Source organism: Balaenoptera musculus, chromosome 1 (assembly GCF_009873245.2).
Source record: "Balaenoptera musculus isolate JJ_BM4_2016_0621 chromosome 1, mBalMus1.pri.v3, whole genome shotgun sequence".
Lineage (NCBI taxonomy): Eukaryota > Metazoa > Chordata > Mammalia > Artiodactyla > Balaenopteridae > Balaenoptera > Balaenoptera musculus.
Window position 1 is genome coordinate 55,748,767 of NC_045785.1, and position 26,068 is coordinate 55,774,834.

At 40.5% G+C, this 26,068-nt stretch overlaps 1 protein-coding gene across 1 annotated transcript in view; it reads right to left on the bottom strand.

The window, feature by feature from the left end:
• JAK1 (Janus kinase 1) overlaps nucleotides 1-26,068 on the bottom strand; it is a 241,668-nt gene that overhangs the window by 43,192 nt on the left and 172,408 nt on the right. Inside the window, 3 exon segments of the mRNA XM_036853262.1 lie at nucleotides 2,431-2,554; nucleotides 6,067-6,265; nucleotides 9,071-9,153. Coding sequence (XP_036709157.1) covers nucleotides 2,431-2,554; nucleotides 6,067-6,265; nucleotides 9,071-9,076 — 329 coding nt within the window. The 5' untranslated portion in view covers nucleotides 9,077-9,153.

The window sequence follows — 26,068 nt, forward strand, 5'->3', positions numbered from 1 at the left end:
TACACTTCAAGAAAAATAAATAAATAAATGTAACAACAGGGAATGTTTCAAGGAAAAAAAAAAAAATCAACATCTTCCTAATCGCTAATAAGACAAAACTAGTAAGTACACTGAAGACAGAAATTGTGCGCTCCTTTCAAAATTAATTATTAAACTTGGGCCAATTTCTGATATTACAACATGCTAAAGGAAAAAAATTAAGAATGATCTAAATAAATGTAGTATGATAGCTGCTGATACTCCTTTGCAGAATGATGTGGAAGAACACTGCAGGAAGGAAGGAAGGAAGGAGGGAGGGAGAGATTATCCCCCTTATTGGCGGGATAGACAGACCTGCCAATAAGAGATATGCCTTCCTTGCAAGTTTTTGAGAAAATTATATTACAGATGATTACATATTCTAAGTTTATGTACAGCTATTATATACAACGAATTCTCTTTAGGTTTCTATAGAACTTTACTAATGGATAGTAAAATTCATTTAGATGAAAAGGCAAGAAAACGTTTTTTACTTAAAAAGGAATAAAGAATATGCTTGTCTTATATTAAGATACATTACAAAGCAATAGCTATCAAAATTACCTAAAGGCAGAAAACTATAATTAAAGTACAAGAACACAGAGCTGGGATTCCGCTGAAACAGTCACCAACATCTATTTTCATATTACACCTTCTTCAGTGGGGAGATGATGAGGTTTCAAAATTATGTAGTTGGTTGTAATGCAAATGCTTTAGCTTAGGGTGGGATCTTTTTTTCCAAGTTCAAAGAGCTTGTGGTAACAAAGCAATATCCTGTTGAAGCCCAATGTCAGGTACAAAGTCAAGGTGCCAAAAATGAGGCAGCCATGCACTTCCTGGCAGCTAACATAAACAGGGAGCTGGCAAAGACAGCTTTTAATCATGAGGCAGTCACAGGACCAGCAAAGACTAAGGCCTCAAAGAGGGTTCTAATGCTAACAAGACGATTCACTATGTGTGTAACTGTGAGTAACTCACTTCTCTTTTTTGGACATCAGTTTCCCCCTAAAAAATTGGAAGAATTGAATCAGGCAAACTCAGGTCTCTTCCAAGTCCCAGATTCTACCATTCTAGATTCCGAGCCAAGTGGAAAACCCTAGAGGGAAAGAACTAGAACTCAATGACATGCCTCACTTCCTAGACTTCGAGCTGCAAATACATGTTTCAATGCTGGGTCACATAGCCAACCCCCAGGCCACAGAAAGCTAGATTACACTCTGAAAAACAAATCCAAATATAGTCGGAAGGCTCAGCTGGGTGGGGTGAACGTTTCCCTAAATCTGGGGCGTGAAATCTCACATGACACACACCTCTCCTCTTAAGGTGAGACTGTGGGTGAGTACAGAGAGAAGAGGAAAGTCAGCCCCAGGATGATTATCAAAGAACGTAGATCTGGTTCAGCTTCCGCTGAGAAAAACACCCGGGCCGTTGTGGAATGGTAACAACTCTACTGACTCCCCAGAGTAAACAGCAGCTAAGATACTGAGGGCCTCTGAGATCTCCAGGGCTTTTCCAGCATGAGCCGGCATTCCATTAGCATCTGAGCTAACCCACTGACTTAATCACATCTATGTACGTTAAGATTCTTTTCAGATAGGATTAACCCTATTTATAAGCTCCTCTGCTAAATACACGTGTGAAAGTATGCTTAACTAGTATCTAACAAACATACTTTCAATTCTAGGTACAGAACAAACACGCTTATAAACTCAAGAGACTACAGCGGTGAAGTACTGACTGCCTGTGCCACCTTGGGAGACTACGTGACATTTAACAAAGTCTATAATATGGGAGAAAAGGCAAGTAAGTACCCACCAGAAGAAAAATTACAGCCCCACTAGACAAAAATCCTCAGGCAGTGGATGAAAACATTCACCTCTTTAGAACAAGACCAAGCTAGGATTTCTAGGTTTCTACATCAGGCAGTGTTTCTCAAGCTCTCTAGCTGCAACTTTTAGTAAGAAACATAGTTTATTATATCATGACCTAGTACATACAGACAGATTATATATCTCAAACTGAAGTTCTAAAAAACAATATTCTTAGGATATGTATATATACTGATATTATCTATCCTCATCTATTTCTCTCTTTAAAAAAAAATCCTGGTCATAACTCACTAAATTAAACTCATATCCATGATTCACTGAATGAAAAACTCTGCTGCAGGATATTAATTCTATTCAAAATACCCTCTGCATTATAATGATTTCTTTTCTAAAATATGGCAGAGAAGGTGGTCAAACTCACCTTGAACTGTTTTCCAAATACTGAAGAAGGCCTTTCTCATACCAAGCAAATACAAAACCTACAAATTATAAAAATGACTACAATACTTCTTGGTAAGTGACTCAGGGCTCCAGGCTAACCGTCGCCCGTCCCTGCATGAGGGAGCCCAGCAGGCACCCATACCTCATCCGGTAGTGGAGCCGGAGTGACATCTTGTCGTCGACGGTGATGGTGCGATTCGGAGCATACCAGAGCTTGGTGTTCTCATCATACAGGGCAAAGAGGTTGTGACACAGGGGAGATATACCTGGGGAAAAGTAAAGAACACATCAGAAAATTAAAGATAGATAAATCTGGCCATCTGTTTCCAAAGCACAACATACACAAAGACCAGAAATTGTCTCATCCAAAAAGAATCTAGGTCATATTCGCATCCTCTTAGGGCCAAATACCAAATACAACTTCCAACCATGTTCCATCAGGCAGTTTTAAACAAAATAATAAAAAATTATGGCTCCCCAGGAATATATACTATAGCTCCTGGCAAACCAGGTTAAAACCATTTAAAAATAAAAGTCTAATAATATTTCTCATTACAGTGTCTATGACAGAGTCTTGCCAAATCCTGCTTCAAAGAAAAAAAGGCCATCTGAGAGGTTCCCAGATACCACCTGATGTGCACCTTGTTAATCACAGTGAGAAACATTCCTAGAGTTTGAGAAATCCCTAATCTGTTTCCTACAGAAAATGTTTAAACAGTTCTAACACACTGTGATTACACATTAAACATGCGAACAAGTTCCTGGCAGTAGCACATGAAATGTGTGTTAGAATAAATAACCAAAGTGATTTCTATCAGTGATTAAAATCTATTGCCATTAATAACAATATACTTCTTAAGTACTCTGTATGGTTATCAAAAATATTTTTTATTGGTAGCCAACTAGCAAGAACATATATGCTTACAAAAGGTGGTCCAACAGTGCTCCCTTGCCTCCCTACCTGACTAACCGCCTCCTTTGATACAAGAATGTTCGAAAAGGTAAGGGAGATGATGAAGCCAGGAAAGTACCTTTCCACTCACTTCTGAGCCCATGATTAAAATTACACAGACCTGTAACCTAAAAGTGTCGGGGGAGATAGGAGAACGATCGCAAGTAATCAATCGTTGCTGATATTTTCATGTGTGGTCAGGCCTCAAACTAAGATACAATGAACTTAAAAGCAAAAAAACGTGGGAGAACATGAGGTAGCTGGCACTTGTTTCCCAACTCAGACATCTGAAGTGAGACTGACACTGACTGGGACCCCCGCTGGCCCTGCCCACCTAGGCAGGGACTCTCTCCAGTGCACACACTAAGTTAAGAAGTTACAGCTTTCTTGGCATCTCCATGCCTCTGCTGAATTCCTCAACTCCTGCTTCTCAAGATATTTGGGAGTTACCCCTTCAGAGTTACACTCCTCCATGTAACAGAGAAGATGGAGCTAAATTTCAAAGAGCATTTTCCCTTGGGAAAAATGGCAAATGGCTTTTGGATCCAGTATTATCAGGACTATGTTTCACGTAAACAATAGGTTTTCATTCATAAATTGGCTTCTGTGGACTGGACTAGAAATCTAGCTTTTCTTTATACATATCCATATTTGAATGTGAAACATACATATTTGAAGAATAATTTATCTATAATCATGGATAGGTCTATAATTCTACCACAGGTCTGATTCAAACAATATTACTACTTAAAAATAGGAAGATGAAAGATACCTTTCATATAAAAGTACTGAAAAATAGTAACAATACTAACATTTACTGAGGGCTTAGTATCGGGCATCAGGCTAACACACATCTATTACCTTTCAATTCTCCTAACACTTAATGTGGTTAAGTATTATTTTTGCCATGTTACAGGTAAAGAAACTCTGAGATTTAGTCTGATTCAGGGTTACTCAACTAGTAAAATCCAGGGCTGGCATTCAAACCTAGATAGAGGTACTGAGGGGGTAAATAATGAGAGCTAAAAGAACAAAAATTTACCATATATTGGTGAAAAATGAGGAAGTATACAGATCCCAAAGCATCATGTACTATAATAATAATAGCTACAAGAATCTGTGGTATTCTGTATTCATCTATTTTTAAAATTTATTAATTTTTGCAACAATCCCCTGAGTTGGTTACAAAAGGTAATACTCATTCTCTACAGACTGGGCTTAAAAACTGATGCCCCAAATTGACCCTGAGCCCAGAGTAACAGCATACAGGGGCTGTGTCTGTCTTCAGATTCACAGGCTCTCCCCTCTCATCTCCTTTAGCAGCAATTCCTCTATCTCTCACTAACTGCAGCCCAACAATTCTGTACAAATGATCCTTGCTAACAAACTAAGGTTTATACTTGCTATGCTGATGGCAAGAAGCTTGGCCAAGAGAATAAACACTATAAACCAAATCTCAAGGTAAAGGGGAAAAAATGCCTTAGAAACACCAATTTACATCTAGTTGTTTTGCTAATTACAAATACTTTTAAAGCTGCTGTCCAAAGCTGGTTCCTTACATACTCTGCTATCTAGTCAAAGTAACCCTAAAATATTAATGCATTTTCCCCATAATAATCTGTAACTCAGCCAATTTTATCTAGTGTTATGTTTAGTCAGTAAGGATCTACTACATTCTTCCCTATAGCACCAACCTCTCCCCTTTTATTGGAACTCTTGTATTTAAAGCATTTTAAGCAGAAAGACATATCAGGAAGAAAATGGGTTTTCTAGACAAGCTGTATTACAAACAAGGTAGCTGACTCTTGAAACAACCATACTATCCCCGCAGAGTTGTTCTGAGGACTAAAGATGATATAAGTAAAGCATGGATCAGACTATCTGCCATCATGGCTAGTTAATTTATCATCATGAAATGAGTTGATTTTTTAAAAACAGCTTTATTGAGATGTAATTTACATACCATAAAGTTCACCCATTTTAAGTGTACAGTTCAATGAATTTTAGTATATTTACAGAGTTGTATAACCACCACCACGATCTAAGTGGATTAGATCTTCAGTTTCTATGAATTAACTTTACCTGTCATTTAAAAGCAGGTAGGCAAAAATTGCCAATGACTCCAAGTTTAAAGGATAATGAAGGGCTTTATTTTGTTAGTCAGTTTGGTTTCCTACCGTCTAAGGGCAATAAACTAACTTTAGTAAGACAAGGCTCACTTTAAAAAAAAAAAAAAGAAAGAAAGAAAGAAAGAAAGAAAAAGAAAAAATGATTGTCTTGTTCACAGGCTCACTGCCCTTCCTTTTCACAACTTGGCAATCTGACCAAGCCACAAAGTGACACTTAACTTCTCACTTCAACTTAGTGTCACGTTGCAGGGGCAGGGGGCAGGGAGGGGGGTGCCAGGCAATAAGGAGGCAGGTCATGGCAGCGTAAGGATAGACCACACTTTTCAGAAGTTTTAAACAATTAATATATTGAGAGATGGCACTTCTGAGCTTGTAACTTTGTGCCAGGTGCTTCACTCATTTAGTGCTGATATTATTCCAATTTCATAGATATAGGGGAAATCAGAAAACTGAGCATCATTCCCTGGTATCCCCGCAGCTCATTACTGACAGAGCAGGAATAAGCCACTTTGTAGTGAAGAAAGTGAAAAGTGACAGTCTCAGAATTAAATTCACTGGCCTAAGGTCAAATGCAAGTCAGTGGCAGAGGCAGGGCAGAACGAATGACTCCCAGAGCCCACACCTCTCTCCACTCAGTGGAGGTGCGGGGGCAGAGACACCGGGACCTGCTGGGCCCTGGGCAGCTGCCGGTACTCACAGCATTCCTGCGCCGCCCTGATGCACAGCTCCTCCGCTGTGTACTCTCCGCTGCCCAACCGGAGGGGCTCCCTATCCGACAGATAGAAGAGCACTTCCACCCCTGGCTCAGGGGCCTCCAGATTCACGTCAGTCTTCTTGGAGCTCCTCATTTTAGCACAGAAAGCCATGGCATTGCAGTCCTCTTTTATATTTAGATACTGTAGTAGAAGGAAAATGAGACTATGCGGTCATTCTATGTGCTAAAAGCACTAAGTGATGAAAGAGTGTTTTGAAGGTAAGCAAGCAGAAAGATATGGTATTGGATAAGTACCTCCCCCTGCCCCTTCCCTCCCTGAAAATCAAATGCATCAGAGCTCACAGCAGGTGCAACCATGGGAAGTAATCAATTATGCACGCTCATGAATTATGGTTAAGACCATATTGTCAAAAATCAGAGTAATTTTAGACATGACCTGAATTTATTTTCTCTATTTGCACACAAGTTGTAGTTGAAAACTGTGCCTCATTCTGGAACCACTGATGTTAACATTATTAATATTCCTGTTACCTCTACTGGAATCATTTAACTTTTGAATAGACCTACTGGCACAAATTACACTGTCTTTTACTTTTATGTCTACCTCCCAGTAAACGGCAAGCTCAGGGAGGGCATTAACCATCCTTACCTATTTTCATGCCCCTAGAGCCTAGCCCAGGCTGGCTCTGAGACAGTACACACAAAAGGACTACCAATTCATGTTCATAAGCCACATGAATGGGTCATGAGAATTAATGAGTGGAGCCAGGTCCCTTCACCCCACGGAGAGGCAGGACGATGGGCAGCACTTTGTGGCACCAGAATGTGAGCGAGAAGTCTTGCTTTGAAAAGGTCAGAACCCACTGGTGAGAAGCTTGCAAATAAGTTACTCACCTGAGCCCCCTCAATGGGGAGAGCAACTAGGATCAAAGAGCCAACCTCAGCAACTGAGCTTTGGGCACGGTGAGAAAAGAGAGGGGAACTAGGTAAAGTCCTGCATGTTCTTTCTCCCCCTCACCCCAGCACCAGTGGCCTCAAACCAATTTCCCTGACCCCAGGTTCCTACTTTCCTCCTGCCTACCAAGCCAACCTTCACTTAGCCCCCAAAGTAATGTCCCCCTAGCACATCTCAGATCCTCTAAAGGCTCCCCATTAATCTAGAGACCAATCCTAAGCTCCTAACAGAGGCCCTCCATCACCTGGCCGGCTAGCCACACTGGCCTCATCTCATGTTATATCACTCTCGGCCTCTTACTGCAGGCTTGAAACTCACAAAGCTGCCATCTTCTTGTTACCCCCCCCACCCCCCCAAGCTGTTTATCTCATTTTCCTGCCTTTGCTCATGCTAATTCCTCTACCAGGAGTGCCTTCCCACCTCATCCCTTTCATGGCAAACTTCAATTGCCTTTAGAACTCAGCTCGGACATTACCTCCTCCAGGAAGTCACCTCTGAACCTCCATCCCACCTCCTGAGTTAGATGTCCTCTCTCAAACTCACCACAATGCACTCACCACACTGAATTACGACCCTATTATTCACCTGTCTGTCCCTCTCTCACTCCCACGTGCTGAGTTCCTTAAGGACAGGGACTGTGTCATTCACATTTGTATCACCAGTGCCTAGCACGGAGCTTGCAGAATGACCCAAAACAAGTCACGGAGGGAGGGCCGCAGTCACAGTTCTCTTCACCAAATTCATGTGCTTGGTCCGTTAGCTGCCCTGGTGAGGTGAGATATTTACAGGAAGGACACGAACCAGATATGCCTCAATGCTACAAACCAAGAGGCATTTGGTTTTACTTGTTTAATCTCCAAAATAAATCTGAAGATCAAAATTTTCCAGAGACCAGGCTGAAAGATTAGCTCATAACTTACCTTAAGGTTCAGATCAACTATCAAGCAAGAAAGTTTTAAAACCCAACACTGAGCCTCCAACCATACCCCAACAATGAAAAACAGAGATAGAAAACAAAGTAGCTAAAGTCTGCTTTATAATGTAAGAAAAAACCTTTGTCCTTAAGAGTCTAAACAGACATGGCAGGGGAAGAATTCAAAGATGGTGTTATACACTTTCACCCTACAGAAATAATCAGGCAAATATACATAATTATATATGTACAAGACGTGGCACCATTTGAAATAGAAAACAAAAATACAACGTCCAACAGGAGAATACTCAGTAAACAAAATTAAGAATATCAACATAAGGGCTTCCCTGGTGGCGCAGTGGTTGAGAATCCACCTGTCAATGCAGGGGACACGGGTTTGAGTCCTGGTCTGGGAAGATCCCACATGCTGCGGAGCGGCTAAGGCCCGTGTGCCATAACTACTGAGCCTGCACTCTAGAGCCCGCAGGCCACAACTACTGAGCCCGTGCGCCACAACTACTGAAGCCTCTGCGCCTAGAGCCCATGCTCTGCAACAAGAGAAACCCCTTCAATGAGAAGCCCTTGCACCACAACGAAGAGTAGCCCCTGCTCGCCACAACTAGAGAAAGCCCGTGTGCACCAATGAAGACCCAACGCAGCCAAAAATAAATAAAATAAATTTATAAAAGAAAAAAAAAAAAGAATATCAACATAAAGGAATACTATGCAGCTGTTAAGGTGACATAAAACTATTTGACCCAACACTGAAAGATGTATATGACACACTGCAAAATGAAAAAAGCAAAACATGTATATTATGATCCTTCTGGTTATGCATTTGTACAATCTGGAAAAACAGACAATAAATTGTTAACAGTGGTGAATATCTAGGAGAGATTACAAGGGAACTTAGACTGTACTTGCCATACTTTTGTAGTTAAAAAAAAAATCTCCAAAGTAGCACATGCAACATTTGGAATGAACAAAAATTAAAATAACGATATTGAAAAATAAATGGATATAGCACAGATAGTCCTGTAAGTTTAAGATCAGTTTCATTATTCTTTATAGAAGCTATTTTCCTTTGTCTTTCTTTTAAATAATGCAAATGTACATACCTGCATTTATCCAGCTGTCCAATGCCCCCCAAAAAGCAGACTGGATTTTCTTCTCTACTTTCCAAAACCCATTCAGAGCTGAGCTAAAGACAAAGATAAATAAATAAATCAGCTACAGAGGTAATTGCATCAGAAAATAAGAGGACACGTTCATTAAGGAAGCAGCCCAAACCATAAGCAGGCAGGAAAAAGCATTTGGGAGGAAGAAGGCCGGGGCGGGGGGGGGGGGGACATTGATGAGGACACTGAGAGGACAGAGAGACATCTTAGGGTGTAAACATCAAAGAAGATATTATTTTCACTGCTTCAAGAAAGGAAGCCAGGGACTTTTTGCTTCTTGGTGTAGAGTGCCCTGTTCAGTGTGAATGAGGACTGTGTGCCTTTTCCGTCAACAACCTCTCTCTTGAGGCTGTGAACAATAGTATAGGGGCCCAAAGATGTGCACTTCTATTTCCCATTTCCACTTCCTTTAGAATTACCCTCTTCCCAATCCAGCCTACCCATGGCTTCATTTTAATGGTGAAACAGCAGATGGTATGGTGAACGGAGGAGGGCCTGGGAACAAATCTGACCAATGATGCTTTCAGTTCACCAAATATTTTTTGAGTCATTCTTATCTGAAAACTTAGGCAGCAAATAAAGGTCTTCCCAACTTCCCAACCTCATCTCAAAGCCTTATTCATACTAAACAAGAATACCAGCTTGGTTCTGTAAAATTAAAGTACCTGGTCCCATTCTTACCACCAACACCAACACCACCGCCGCCACCACCTACACAGCTCTGCATTGTTTTAACAGCTTTCCTTGGTGCTTCTCACAAACTCTTTTTAAGAGTAAAATCAAACTATGTTTTGCAAATAAGGAGTAACCACTCTTAGTGATTTGAAAATGGTTGCCAAATTAATACAGATTATTGTCTCAGTTTTCTGTTGGTCATTCCACACATTTTATCAGAATCCAGTTTTAGAAAGAGCACAGTCCCATGCATGACGAGGCAGAAGTGGAGGGGTGCCTGGGGAAAGGGAGATGAGTTACCTCTGAGGCTGCAAGGCCAGCATTCCCACAGGACATTACAGTCGAAGTGGGAGATGGCACAAAACACAAAAGCAATCTAAAATCAGTAGAGTGGGTGTGGCATGATATCATCTTTATGCCCCTTGCTAACTCCGGTGACTGACACTGGAGAGGGCTGGTTTGGGGAGGTTTTCTGCAGTGGATAAGGCAAAACTAATGATAGGAGGCCAGGCAGGAGATATAAGTATGAATTTTGATGTGATGACTTTGACTTGGCTATTTTGTCATGACAGTTTTTAAAAGATTCAAAGAACAAATCATTGTACTTTCAGCTTTAAAAAATTTAATATAACCAATTGTTTTACTTACATAAATAGATACCCTGCCCTGCAGCAAAACAGCAATCTGAAATTAGCTACATCTAATACCCTGCTTTGGCTCAGAAGCAGGTGTTCAAATCCCACATTTAGGAGACTCATTCGACAATTATTTTTGAGCAGTTCTTCGTGCCAAAAGCTGAGCTATACCAGGAGGCCGCAATGAAGAACAAGAGCAATATGGTCACTGCTCATGTGGAGCTTACAGTCCACAGGACTAAAAGAATCAAACAAAGATGCACAGAAAGAAGTAATCATAAAGAACTTAAAATGCCATGAAGGAAAAAGAGAGCATATAATAAGGAATGTGATTCAGCATGGGACTCAAGAGGGAAGTAACACTGAGCTGAGATGGAATGGCTGTCATGGGAGGTGGGGAGAAAGCAGTTTGGGTAAAGGATGAGCATATGCAAAGGTCCTGTAGAGGGAAGAAGCCAGTCCGGTCTCTCCAGATGCATAAATGGGGAAATCCCTCCAATACGCCTTTTTAGGCGTGGGTAAAGAACAGCACTAGCACATTCATACTTGCTAACAGCACGCCTGGGGCCTTGCTACCCCATGTTTCCGGCAGCACGCTGCCAAGGATGAATGGAAATCAACCAGATGGCCTCCATGCTTTAGTGCCCCAAACCAGAAGAGGGACGCACACTCAGAACCTTTTAGAGCAGGAAGAGACCTGAAGTTCCATCAGTCTCTTTAAGAAGGGCTACTGCATAAATCTTTTTAAACTCACAAAAGCATTTTAACATGGCACCATCAGATCACATGTTACTTGAACACAGGAGTCATGGGGATTGAGGATCAGACTACAATCACCAGGGTTCTATCAAAACCCGTAATCAAGAAGAGTTTGGTTTTTCCATTATTCATTCTCTATTACAAGCAACACTGTATTGAAGTCACATTGTACCTAATAATTTTCAAACTGACTTCCAGTATTACTGGACAGGACAATAAAATGGTATCAATTTGTGATGCTTAGCCTAGAGATTAAACTCTGAGAAATCAAGATCAGCAACAGAATTTCTTGACAATATGCATTTACTATGATGTTTTTATAGACTGATTCAATAACAACAAAAATCCCTGTTCTCAGAAAATTGACATTCCAATGATAAAAAATCAAACACACCCATATAGCACTTAAAAGGCATGCTAGGGCTTCCCTGGTGGCGCAGTGGTTAAGAATCCGCCTGCCAATGCAGGGGACACGGGTTCGAGCCCTGGACCAGAAAGATCCCACATGCCGCGGAGCAACGAAGCCCGTGCACCACAACTACTGAGCCTGCGCTCTAGAGCCCGCGAGCCACAGCTGCTGAGTCCGCGTGCCTAGAGCCCGAGCTCCGGCAACAAGAGAAGCCACCGGGATGAGAAGCCCGCGCACCGCAACAAAGAGTAGCCCCCCGCTCGCCGCCAACTAGAGAAAGCCCGCGTGCAGCAATGAAGACCTGACACAGCCAAAAATAAATAAATAAAATAAATTAAAAAAAAAAAAAAGGTATGCTAAACATTTAAACCTAAGACTGCTGACCCACTTTATATGAAATGACGACTCATTCAGGATGACAAGTGTTTTTTGTGCTACAGCATTTCTGCAACGGCCTCATTCAAGTAACATTTCTTTCCGAATAAACTAAACAACATGCTCTAACTACTTATTTTAGAACAAGTAGGAAAAGAGCACGATCAGCTTATAAATACTTTGGATAATTCCAAGAAATCAATTCAAGCTTCTTGCTCCAAGATACAAAAAGAAAATCTTTAATGCTAGAAAAACTGACCAGTAGGAATCACTCAACACAACACCCTTTAAAAATAACATGATTCACTGGGTTCCATTCCCAACTCAAATGAATACAAAGAAGCTCAGAAAATAGTAAGGGTAAAAGTGAGAAATCAAAAGCTTTTTGATGATAGCAGTGAATTCTTCTACCCTAACCTCCTTATAAATTTTCAAGGATTTGAAAGAAAATGCCTTTCTTCCAGTGAAGAAAGTGGCTTTAGTGGCTTTAGCCATTACTTTAGTGGCTCAATCTTGCAGATGCTACTTTACATGAAAAAAAAAAAAATCAGGGAAATTTTGTGAATTCTGAATTTTTTAGTTTATAAAAGTCTTATGCAAGAGATATGTATATCTAATACTTTGTGAATGACGGAAAAGTAACAGAAACAAAATGTGACTCTGTGAGTCTGAACAGGACTAACTGCAATAAACGGGGTAGCACAACTATTTTGTAAGATGCAAAATTCCAGAAATCAGTGTCTGAAGATATGGAAAGCCTGCTATATTTTCAAGGATATCTTTTGAAATACAGGTATCTATTAAAGGAAGAACATAAAATTAAATTTTGAATAGTGGAGACGACAGACATAAAGATAGATCATATTAATATTCACAAATATGATGATCAGAATATGAGTGCTTTGGGCCAAAGGCCATGGCCAGATGTATATGATAAAAATAGACTGGATGATGGTTAAAATCAATGACAAATATATATGTATAACTGAATCACTTTGCCATACACCTGAAACTAACACAACATTGTTAATCAACTATACTCCAATATAAAATAAAAATTTTTAAAAAGGACTATCATTAAAGAAGGAATAAATGAAAGTAAAATTTAAAAAATTTTTTAAATCAATGACAAGTCTCAAAATAAAATACTTTGGATATCTGACTTTTACTAGAGAAACCATCACACCTACAGTGAATTACCTAACGGATGCCTTAAAGGAATCAAAGCTTTTGATTCCTGAAGTAGAAAACACAAATAAAATGTTGATGAATTAAGGTATGAACCCAGAAAAATTGAAAAGAAAAACACGTAATTTAGAAAATGTCCTGAAATCAGCTGCTTAATACCTTAAGAAATGTTAAGACTGAAGATCTTAAACCTTAAAAACCATTTCAGCAGGCACCAGTCTTAAGGATGGTGAGGAAACCTGATGCAACAATACAAGCTCCAAGAGGGCAGGGACTCTTGTCACTTTTGTTCCATGCTTTACTGTATTAGGTGATCAGTAAGTAGCTAAATGGTTAAATGAAAGATGAAGGTAACAAAGCAAGCAACATCACCCGATGGAAATATCACCGTAATGCAGGGTGTGTGATTTTATTGCCTCTATACACAACTAGCAAGTGGACCTTGAGCAAGTCATTTAAATCTGAGCCCATCCGTGAACCTGAGAGGAAGCATCTTGCCCAACGGATCAAAAAAAATCTCTCAAAAAGTCTTCCTTAAGCTCCTACATGCCTTTTTTTTTTCCTCTTCCCTCTTGCATCTCCCTCCCTCCCACCCTCCCTATCCCACCCCTCTAGGTGGTCACAAAGCACCGAGCTGATCTCCCTGTGCTATGCGGCTGCTTCCCACTAGCTATCTATTTTACATTTGGTAGTGTATACATGTCCATGACACTCTCTCACCCTGTCACATCTCACCCCTCCCCCTCCCCATATCCTCAAGTCCATTCTTTAGTAGGTCTGTGTCTTCATTCCCATCTTGCCACTAGGTTCTTCATGACCTTTTTTTTTTTTTTTCCTAGATTCCATATATATGTGTTAGCATACTGTATTTGTTTTTCTCTTTCTGACTTACTTCACTCTGTATGACAGACTCTAACTCCATCCACCTCATTACAAATACCTCCATTTCATTTCTTTTTACGGCTGAGTAATATTCCATTGTATATATGCGCCACATCTTCTTTATCCATTCATCCGATGATGGACACTTAGGTTGCTTCCATGTCCTGGCTATTGTAAATAGAGCTGCAATGAACATTTTGGTACATGACTCTTTCTGAATTATGGTTCTCTCAGGGTATATGCCCAGTAGTGGGATTGCTGGGTCGTATGGTAGTTCTATTTTTAGTTTTCTAAGGAACCTCCATACTGTTCTCCATAGTGGCTGTATCAATTTACATTCCCACCAACAGTGCAAGAGTGTTCCCTTTTCTCCACACCCTCTCCAGCATTTATTGTTTCTAGATTTTTTGATGATGGCCATTCTGACCGGTGTGAGATGATACCTCATTGTAGTTTTGATTTGCATTTCTCTAATGATTAATGATGTTGAGCATTCTTTCATGTGTCTGTTGGCCTTTTTCAAATGAGGCTGTAGATGTGAAAGATGTTAGTGCTAAAGCAATATAATGTAGGCTTTATGGCAGAGGACTGAAGTGGGTGGCCAACTTGCTTAGAAGAACAAAGAATAAATAGGGATTCTGAGCAAAAAGCCTGGTCATAAATCAAAGTCCCATTTCATAAGTCTCAGATGACACAGCAGAGCAGTTAAGAGCCTGAGCTGGAGTCATAAGGACCTGGGTTTGTATCCTGCCTTCCCCACTGACTAGCGATTGTAATCTTAGGCAACTTACTTACCCTCTCTAAAACTCAATGTTCTCAGCTGTAAGTGGGGGGATAAAAAATAGCCTCTATCTCCTAAAGCTGATAAGAGTTAAATTAGTTAATGCATATAAAGTACCTAACACAGAGTGGAGCAGGCAGTAAGCATTCCTATTTTGGTCGTAATTTCTGTTAAACTGATTACAGCTTGATGGAACACAGTTCCAGTCAAGGAAAGGGAGCTCCAGCATACACCGAGCGTCTGCAACATCTCATGCACGGAGCTAGGCGCTTGCACTTAATTCTCATAAAAAACAGAAGTTTCAGGCCAATCAGTGGGGGTGCCAGATGTCAAACACGCGACTGACTCCAAGGACCAGGCTTTTTCCACAGGGGCGTAAAATCTGCTTTAAAGTGCCCCCCATCACCAACACCACTGTCTTCTCTGGCTTCGTAGTACTTTCTGTAGTCTAGCATCCACCTAGGAGACTGGTCTCATCCCGGGCCCCTCCCTCCAGAGACTGAAAGAACTGTCGTTCAACAAATCATGAAAGTGCCCCGGGCCCTGCCTGCGTTCCAGCCCACAACTATCACACTGCTCTGGCACCACGAGGGTAGGGGTGGATATGTGGGGAGGAAGTTCTGGTGGCCCTGGCAGAGGCCCACCCCGTAGGCACGGAACCTCCTAAAGGCCTAACACACACACACACACAAACACACACACACACACACACACAGAGGAAAGCGTCTTTCTTCCCTCTGAGTCTCATTACCCGGGGCTTCGCACCCACTGGAGACTTGTCAATGACTGTGTTTGTTGCTCCCGGTGTCCCCTGCTTTACTGAGGCCCAGATAACTGTTCTGAGGAAGGCATCACAAGATGCTATGCAAAGCTAATGGATTCCAGCCAAAAAGATGACATAAAAACAAAATCTGTTATTTTTTCCCGTCAGCAAGTCAGAATTATGGCTTTTCTATATGCTACTCCGGCCACACAGAATAACTCACTTCTAACTATAGCAGCAATTCCAGGAATACCCCAGAACCGTAAGTGCTGCTCCATTTACAATAAACTTCTAGGGATGATCAAACAATCAATGCCAACTCGATGATCCAGGGCTCTCTGCACTGCTCCCAGTGAGCCTGCTTTCCCTGAGAGACTGCTTCTGATCAAACTAAATTAAGTCAAAATGTGTTTTCCTAAAAGCCGCACTGTATCAATACGCTTTGCTATTCCCTCCCTTTTATTTCTTTTACCACTAATACATCTATAATGTTCTTAAAGAGCACAGAATACAGTAGTCAAAATATGGTGACAGAAGTGGACACTCTAAAGGTGGGGAAAATGGCTTGTCTTCACCTTCTGTGCTTTCCAATCGTTCATCACTAAAATACTTATTAAGCACTTGTACCATCACAATAAAACCTTGCATTTATATGATACTTTATAGCTTAAAAAGAGCTTTCTTCACATCTATAACCACATTCGAGTCTCACAGCTCCTTTCACAGATGAGAAGACTCAGCTTCAGACATTCCCACGGTCAAGTGGCCAGTGAGTGGCGAGACCAGGCTCAGACACATTTCTCAGCCTCCAGCTTCACTGCCCTTTCAGTTTGCCACACTTCCTTGGGCAAGGCTTTGGGGGGAATCTAAAGAAGAACCACGCTTAAAATCTAAGCCCAGGGGCTTCCCTGGTGGCGCAGTGGTTGAGAATCTGCCTGCCAATGCAGGGGACACGGGTTCGAGCCCTGGTCTGGGAAGATCCCACATGCCGCGGAGCAACTAGGCCCGTGAGCCACAATTACTGAGCCTGCGCGTCTGGAGCCTGTGCTCCGCAACAAGAGAGGCCGCAATAGTGAGAGGCCCGCGCACCGCGATGAAGAGTGGCCCCCGCTCGCCGCAACTGGAGAAAGCCGTCGCACAGAAACGAAGACCCAACACAGCCAAAAATAAATAAATAATTAAAAAAAAAAAAAAAATCTAAGCCCACCAAAACCCTCCAGTCTATTATTAATAGTTGGCAAGCATTAAGAACTACAGGAGTCAAGAAGAGAGGGCTGTGAAGTGACCAGGTAGAGTGGACTCTGTTCCCAGCTTTGAGGAATAGAGACAATCTAAAAAGAAAGGAGGGGTGCAGCTGTCCTGGAAAAGGGCTGGAGGAAGGAAAATCGAGAGGGTGGAGCTGCAGGAAGGACTATGCAGACCAGGAGGGATCAGGCAGGAAAGAAGTAGACAGAGTGAAAAGGTGAGGCAGGGTCAGACTGAGGAGAGGGGGGTAGGGAGAGGGAGAGAGAGAGAGAGAGAGAGACAGAGAGACAGAGAGACAGAGAGAGAGAGAGAGAGAGATGGAGAGAGAGTGTGTACACGCACATGTGGGCACCAGCTTCTGTCTGTAAGCAATAAGAGAAACTGCCTGGTATTGAAAAAGTCTCTAAAGCTCTCTGAACACAAATCCTGTGTAACAAGGAAAGTATTAGATGACCTCTACAGTTCTTTACAGAACAGAAACAGTTAGAAGCCTGGGCCTAGAGTCACCCTAACCTGGGTTCAGACCCCAGCTCTAATGTCTGTGTGATCTTAGTCACGTTTTTCAACCTCTACACTTTTCTGTTTTCTCTGGGATTAATAAAGTATCTACAGGGCTGTTGTGAAGATTCAAGATTTCTCTAAATCTCTTCCTCTAAAGTAACTTTTTACTGGCTCACACTCAAAAAGCTCACAGTTCATTAGTTAATCAGTTTTCTGTTGAGTATACTCAAGGCTTTTAAAAATGTTTAGATTAAAAAAAAAAAAGTAACAAAGCAAACAAACCCTATCTTACAAATGTTTGAAATCATATTATGCTGCACCCTAACAAAACTAATTCCTCATTAACTTGTATTTCCAAAGGGTCGTGATACAAAGACACAGAACCTCTTACAGATATGCCATCTGGCGAAACTTCAAGGTAACTATAATTTAAAGGAATATAGAGGAAGCAACCCTGAATCCCCCTCCACCCCTTGCTAACTTTCACTAATTTATTTGTGTGTCTACTGCATATTTACCTACTCCCTCTCTCTGTTATGTACTAAGCTCTTTGGGGGCAGAAATCCATCTAACGTGTTTCCTGTAATTCTTTAACCACTTAGGGTTCCCGGAAGCAAACAACAGAAACCAGTTCTGTTTACCTTAGGATGAAAATAAACTAAGGGGAAGATATAAGAACACAAGAACAGTCTGATAAGGACATCGTTCTAGCACGGCCACCACTGGTCACCAGTCATCACCACAACTGGACTCCTGATTCTGCTGCTTCCACGAATGATCTCAAGCCACCCCTATGTATTTGTACCATTCCTTCCAGAAGCTAAGTCTTGGGACAGAGGAATCCAAGAGGCTGGACTTGGTTCACCGCTAGTCATGTGTCTGTACCTCCTTCAGCTTCCACAGCAACAACGGATGATCACTCCAGAAATGAAGGGGGTTCAGAAGCTGGACAATGTCAATGCATGTTAATTGCTATCAAATGGCAATGTCCACACCAGTCTATACCCCAAAGGAGCTCAGCTATTGCCTCAAAATATAAAGTGATGCTGGGGAGAGAAATAAAAGGAAATCTCAAGGAAAGTGTTTCCCTACATGTTCTCCTGCACCTCTCCTCAACCAAGAAACTGTAATCAGTTTTCATGTTTAGACTTGAAATAGCCTACCAACAGTCTCCAGTGCTGCACTAAGGCAGAGCTCTTCGTGAACCGTATTTGCATAGTGAGCAATCCACTCGGTCTTCACCAAGACAGCAGACTTGATCACCAGGTCGACACTGCTCCTCCACAGCACGGAGCCTCCTCTCTCTCCTCCCCATCTGCCCCAATTGTCTCTGGCACCAGCCAAGAGTCCAGTAACGGTTACACACCACTATCTGACATCTTAGGAACCCATGCTGACAGCTTTTCAAACCTTTTTTACCACGATCTACAGTAAGAAATGTGTGTATGACACCATGTGTGTATGACAAAAAATGAGTTTCACAGAAAAATATCCTTACTACATGTAATTCACTCTGATATTTTCTATTCTATACTATTTTCTTCTGTTTAATAATAGATTTTAAATGCTAAATAAGACCCACAAAATCGATTTCACAGTCCACTAATGAATAATAAACCACCGTTTGAGAAACACTGGTTTAAAGGACTGAACAAGATTACCAAAACAGAATTTACTTTATAATCACTGTTTATAGTCAGCTGAACATAAAATAGTCAACTGCATTTCATCTGGAATTCCTTTGACTATGAGAAGATCATCCCTCTTTTCCCAAACCATGCAGCCTAGGATTTTTTTTTTTTTTTAAACATCTTTATTGGAGTATAATTGCTTCACAATGGTGTGTTAGTTTCTGCTTTATAACAAAGTGAATCAGCTACAGATATACACACGTTCCCATATCTCCTCCCTCCCGCATCTCCCTCCCTCCCAATCCCACCCCCCCAGGCGGTCACAAAGCACCATGCTGATCTCCCTGTGCTATGCGGCTGCTTCCCACTAGCTATCTATTTTACATTTGGTAGTGTATATATGTCCATGACACTCTCTCATCCTGTCACATCTCACCCCTCCCCCTCCCCATATCCTCAAGTCCATTCTTTAGTAGGTCTGTGTCTTTATTCCCATCTTGCCACTAGGTTCTTCATGGCCTTTTTTTTTTTCTTTTTTCCTTAGATTCCATATATATGTGTTAGCATACTGTATTTGTTTTTCTCTTTCTGACTTACTTCACTCTGTATGACAGACTCTTAACTCCATCCACCTCATTACAAATACCTCCATTTCATTTCTTTTTATGGCTGAGTAATATTCCATTGTATATATGTGCCACATCTTCTTTATCCATTCATCCGATGATGGACACTTAGGTTGCTTCCATGTCCTGGCTGTTGTAAATAGAGCTGCAATGAACATTTTGGTACATGACTCTTTTTGAATTATGGTTTTCTCAGGGCAGCCTAGGATGTTTTAACACAAACAGCTGCACTGAGATCCACTGAACACTGCCACACTCACAGTCTTCATTTCACAATACAGGTTCTTCTCCCAGAAAGCTCTTCGGCTGTTTACCTCCTAAATCCATATAATGCTACCAGAGATAAAGAAAATGTAGAAACAATACCCACAAAGCATGGAAGATTCAGATTTTAAATTCTGCCATTACCCATGATTTATTCCCATAGTCCCCAGTTTCTAACCTTAGAATCACATCTCCTCGTGATGCTTTGCAGGAAACTAAACAATTCAAAATCCTTTCTGTTTACTTCACATCTGTGCAAATTTTTCAATGTATTTTATGGAAATAACCATTGTAAATGGAGAGAAGAATTCAGCGTATGGTCATCAATGGATATTTCTAGGGAGGGGAAAGCTTCCCAAGTTTTGAAGGTTTAAATAGATGGTATATTATGATGAATTTGGCTAGGAGTCTTCTGCAGCAACTTTAATTATGTTTTTCTACCAATGAACTGAAAAAGGTGAGCAAATACAGCTATTCTTTCTCAAGATAAATGCTTACTTTATACTCTGCTCATAAGAAGGCAGAACGTCAATGAGACACTATTTTGTACCCTTAAAGCGAGGTCCCAAGCAGGGCCAGAACATGACTACAGCCATAATTCTTTTATCAAAGGGCCCCTGTCTAACAGACAACAGGCATCCATCTCGTTGCACCAAAATATTCAGTGGCAATGCCTGGTCTTCATTCAATTTTCCTGTTTAATTTTTTGGGGGAAGGAGGGGAATGGTGCAGACTTCAGCCATGGAGCTTCTTTGGCCTCTCCTTTTAAGAGAAAAAAAATGTAGAAAAAGAGAAAGGGAGGATAATTTTCTAAGAGCACTGTGGAGGTAAATATTATGGTAGGATGTTAATGACAAAATAGACTAAAAACATAAACATAATAACAACTAGAAGGAATAACTCCCTCGCTCCTGGACATCTTCATTAAGTAAAATAACCAACCAAACAAAAGCTCATTATGAAAAGCCTGTGAAGCACACTTTGGTGGGAATAAAAGAATGCAAGAAAAGATGTATCATCAAAGAAGAGTTAGCAACCCAAGAATGTGAAAAAGTAATAATATTGATACATGATTGATTGCCAAACACAAGACACATCCAACCAAGGCAAAGAGTATGTTCAGAGAAGGTGTGAGTGTGGGGTTGAGGTAGTTAACCCAATCCAGAAGAATTCAGGAAAAACCAGCATGGTGGAGTTAACCATTCTGGTCAAGAAGAACTGAGCTAGAACACTGGCCCTGACACTCAGTCACTGGGATCAGGTTACTTTTTAACTTTCAGTGATTATTTTCTTATTTGCAAATAAAGATAACAGTAATTCTTTTACAGGATTGTTTTACCCTCTGAGAGAAGAAATATATATAGGTCTAGTAGAACACCTGGCCCAGATTAGGCATATAATAGTATGACCATTATGGAGCAGGTGGGATTTGAACTGGGCCTTTAGGAATGGGGAAGATACAAATAGGAAGAGAACAGCAGCCGACTGAAGGGAACATTCCAAATAATAGAAACATGAAGAAATAACAAAAGAAGGAAAGGGGCAGTGTAAAACCCTTTGGAGACTGACCAGAAGGTTTGTGTAGAATAGAAAGAAATGAGAAAAAGGAGAAAGCTGAGACCAGTTTACAGCAGACCATAAACGCCCAACTCAGAGGTATGGACTTTCCTTTGAGGAGACAACCCCAGAGAAGAACTCAAATCCCCACACTCACATGAATTCCTCAGAAACAAGAAAAGTCCCCCAGTATGTGAATATGTGCTATGTAGAGATGGGGGGAACTCAGACACAAGGAGATGACAGGCAAAAGCATGGGGACACTTAAAATTCATCTGCAGAAAATAATGTCCTCTTTTAAAATACTTTAAATGAATCAACTAGTCCTTGATGGATATACAGGCACTGTACACTAAGATTCCCCACCTCCCCTTTCCCTCAGTGTGAACATCCCAGGACAATAAAAGTTAACTGAGCAAACAGCCCCAAATATTGCCACTGGTAAGAGCTCATTTGAATATTCATGGGGGGGATCTATACTCTAACCCCACCTTAATACACACACATAACTCCCACAAAGAGCAACTTTTTAAAAAAAATAATAAAATAAGAAGCTAGAGGTTTTCTTCTGCAAATTACACTGTGAATGAGTCAGAAAAAACTTTCCCAAAGCTTTTGTCTTCATGGCTGAAGAGCCAGCCTGGCTGGGACATTTCCTAACAGCACTGGGGGAACAAATATTCTGCTGCTGTTGATTAATCATCCTCTGCGGTGCAGCCTCAGTTGTTCATGGGGCTACCCTTGGGAGTCACTCTGAATTATTTTTGTAACATCTTGTCCTTGGATAAAAGGAAACACAGAGTCAGAAATAGGAGGTTAGGAGGTCACCTATTACTCAGCAGAGTTGTTTACACAGCCTTGTTTCCCTCTTATCCAGAGTCAATGTCCTGGATAATTGATAGGTATAAGGCACACACATTTCCAGGGATCTAAATGTGGCAGAATTCACAAAAATCATGTTCAATGGAAATTTCTCTGCCTTTGATGATTCAGAAGAGCATATCAGACCTTCTCAGGCCTTAGAATCATGATTATGACCAATTTTCATTTCACAGAACTGTAAGGGGTGGAACTGGGGGGCGGGGAGGGAATCCGGTTAGTGGAATTTGCACGAACAAGTTCCCTTGTACTAGCATTCATTTCAACAGTCTCCATGGCCATAAAAAAAGAACGAAAATGCCATTTGCAGAGACAAGGATGGACCTAGAGACTGTCATACTGAGTGAAATAAGTCAGACAAAGACAAATATATGATATAGCTTACATGTGGAATCTAAAAAAATGGTACAAATGAACTTATTTACAAAACAGTAATAGAGTCACAGATGTAGAAAACAAACTTATGGTTACCAAGGAGGAAAGTGGGGAGGAGGGATAAATTGGGAGACTGGGATTGACATATACACACTACTGTATATAAAATAGATAACTAATAAAAACCTACTGTATAGCACAGGAACTCTACTCAATACTCTGTAATGACCTATATGGAAAAGAATCTAAAAAAAAGAGTGGATATATGTATATGTATAATTGATTCATTTGCTGTACAGCAGAAACACAACACTGTAAATCAATTATACTCCAATAAAAATTAACTTTAAAAAATAAAAATAAAAGAATAAACAGTCTCCGTTAGTTTACATGAACGTTTTATCAACCCATGCAGCTCTCTGATGTGTGTCCAGCCAGGTGGTACCTGAACATTTCTGTCTTGGCCAAGAACTGTGTTTGTCCAGTGCATTACACCTGTACACACAGCGAATAAGTAGCAGAAATGCAGCACAAAACTGATCCTCAGATGCCACATCTCACGGATCTCACACTGTACTAAAATAAATATTAATGAAGGAACCTCTCTCTGTCTTTTTAGCCTTTCTCCAAACGAATACAAAAAAGCAAAGCTGGCGTAACTATACATAAATGTTAACTAATCAAAATCAATACAAAATCAATAAACACAGTCAATGTTTTTACAGCTTACAAAGCACTTTCAATATATGATCTCCATTAATCCTCACAATAATTTTAAGTATCATTCCTCTTATTTTAATCATAAGTAAACTAAGTCCTAGAGATACTTAAGTGACTTGTAAAAGGTCATATGTATTTATTAACTGGGTCTCAAATCCAAGTCATCAGGAGGCAAAGGAAATGGAAACAACTAAAGAAAAAATGACAAATGATCATGGCGAAAAGGTCATATTTCACTAACAGTCAAATTAAAATAACAGGATGCTATTTTTTATCTATCTAATCAGTAAAGGTGGTGTAGCTGTTTTTAAACATAGATACAATCCTGGATTAGTTAGAAGTATAAATTACTGTCATCTTCAAACTATAAAAGTTATTTAGACTCATGATAATAAAAATATACATTCAATAATATAGAAACATATCACTGAAAAGCTGAAGTTCCTCTCCCTACTTCCCAGAGATAATCACTACTCAGTTTTTTGGTGCAACCTTTCTCGAGGACAATTTGGCCTCATATATCAGTTTGGACTTAAAACCCCTCACATTCTGATTCAGTAACCCCACAATACTTTAATGAAAAAAGCAGGTTACAAAACAGCATGCAGAGGATGAGCCTAGCCATGTTGCATAGACAAACACAAATAATCCTAGAGAGAGAAAAAAGATGGAAGATGGGGAGGACATTGCAGGAAAAATTACCCATTTAACAGTGATTATCTTGGGTGTCTGTGGGGTTAGTGATTACTTCATTTTGTACACTCTTTAAGACTTTTCAAGTATTCTACCACACCTATGTGTTATTCCATTCAGGGGGGAAAAGTAATTCGCCCAAGTTACACAAGGAGTTAGGGCTGGGATCGGGGGTTTAGGAGAGATGATTCCTAGTCCACTATTTAAGCCATCCTATCAATATATCCCACTCTGCCTGCTGTAATTTTAAAACAGTTCAACAGTTACCAACAACCCAAAGCAATTAAGAGATGTAATTATTTGTTAATAAGTGATAGAGGTATGAAGTGCTATGACTTCAGAGGAGAAAGAGGTCACTGGTGCACAGAACAATTCCAAAGGCTTCATACGTCAGATTTAGAAAGGTAAAGAGAAAAAGCATGCTCCATTCCAGATGAAGATAAAGGTGTGATCAAAGGCAGCAGGAAGAAAACCAGCAAGCCTATTTGGTGGACAGTAAGCAGACTTAAGAATATTCATGAAGAGAAGCAGGAAATAAGACCGAGAAAGGTATGCTGGGGTCAGACTGAGATGGAAGAGATGATGGAGGAGTGGAGAGTCACAGATTGCTTACACATCCAACTGGTGAATAAGCCCCCATAATTCTAACTCCTTTGTCTCCATCCACTTCTCTCCATCATCCCATCACTTCTCTCTCCAATTAGGGCAACATTGTCCTGAAAAGTTTCTGCTTTCCTTCTCATATGCCTCTATTCCAGTCTCCACGATGCAGCCTACTTCTAAACTGCAAATCTGAAAATCTTATGCTTTCTCTTAAACTCCTTTATTTTCTACTCTCTTAAGATGGCCTTCATAGCTACTTGTGATCTAACCTCCCACGGCTTATCACTGTTTGTACCCAAAACTCCAATGTACTATTTGCAGTTCCTGGAATCCAGTACACCCTTGTCCTCCAAGCCTTTGCCACCCCCATTCATTCTTCAGTTCACAGCTCAGAAATCATATCCATCATCCAGGCTTCCCTGACTTGACCCACCTGCCAAGTTGAGGCCTCCAGAGCAACCTGTGCTTACCTTTACAGCAGCATTTATCATCCTGCTCTGTGACCATCTGTAGAATTGTGTCTTCTCCACTGTCTTTGAGCCCCATGAGGGCAGGGACTGTAGCTATTATCTGCCTATACACAGCACCCAACAACAGTGCCTAGGGTACAGTACATATTCAATAAATGCTTGTGGAAGGAACAGATGCTTAAACATTTCCTTTTCCAGGATGCCTCCCCTGACCATCCCCACTTCCCTCTAGAAGTACTCACCTAATCCATGTCAATATTATATACCGGTTTGCATTTAAGAAACTGTTTTATAAGAGTAAATGTGTAGTTATAGGCCTTACTGAATTGTGCAAAACTACTTAACTTTGTATTTTTTTGTATCTTCCCCCACCTGAGATTTTGCAACGTGTTGGGAGTTGCCTAGGTGAAATGATAAAGAAAGTCTAATACTGTACATCAAATCAATTCAATTGGGCCAGCAAGTGGAAAAAAAAACCCAAGTTCATAATAATTACGGACCAAATGTTGATTTCTGTCACAGAAGAATCAATGATAAATTGTGAACCAAATTTACAGGTAGTTTTAAAATATTCTCTTACTTACAATTATATTGCAAGGCACTTAAATTTTTTAAATTTATTTTTAAAGTATACAATTCAGCAACTTTTAGTATGTTCATAAAGTTGTACAACCATTACCACTATCTAATTCTAGAACATTTTCACGTTCATGCCCATTAGTAGTCACTCTCCATTCTCCCCTCTACATCCCCTGACAGTCATTAATTTATTTGTCTATTCTGGACATTTCATATAAACGGAATCATACATTATGTGGCCTTTTGTGTCCAGCTTATTGCACCTAACATAATAATTTTTTCAAGGTTCATCCATGTTCCTAAATCTCTATGCCTCGATTTCTTTATA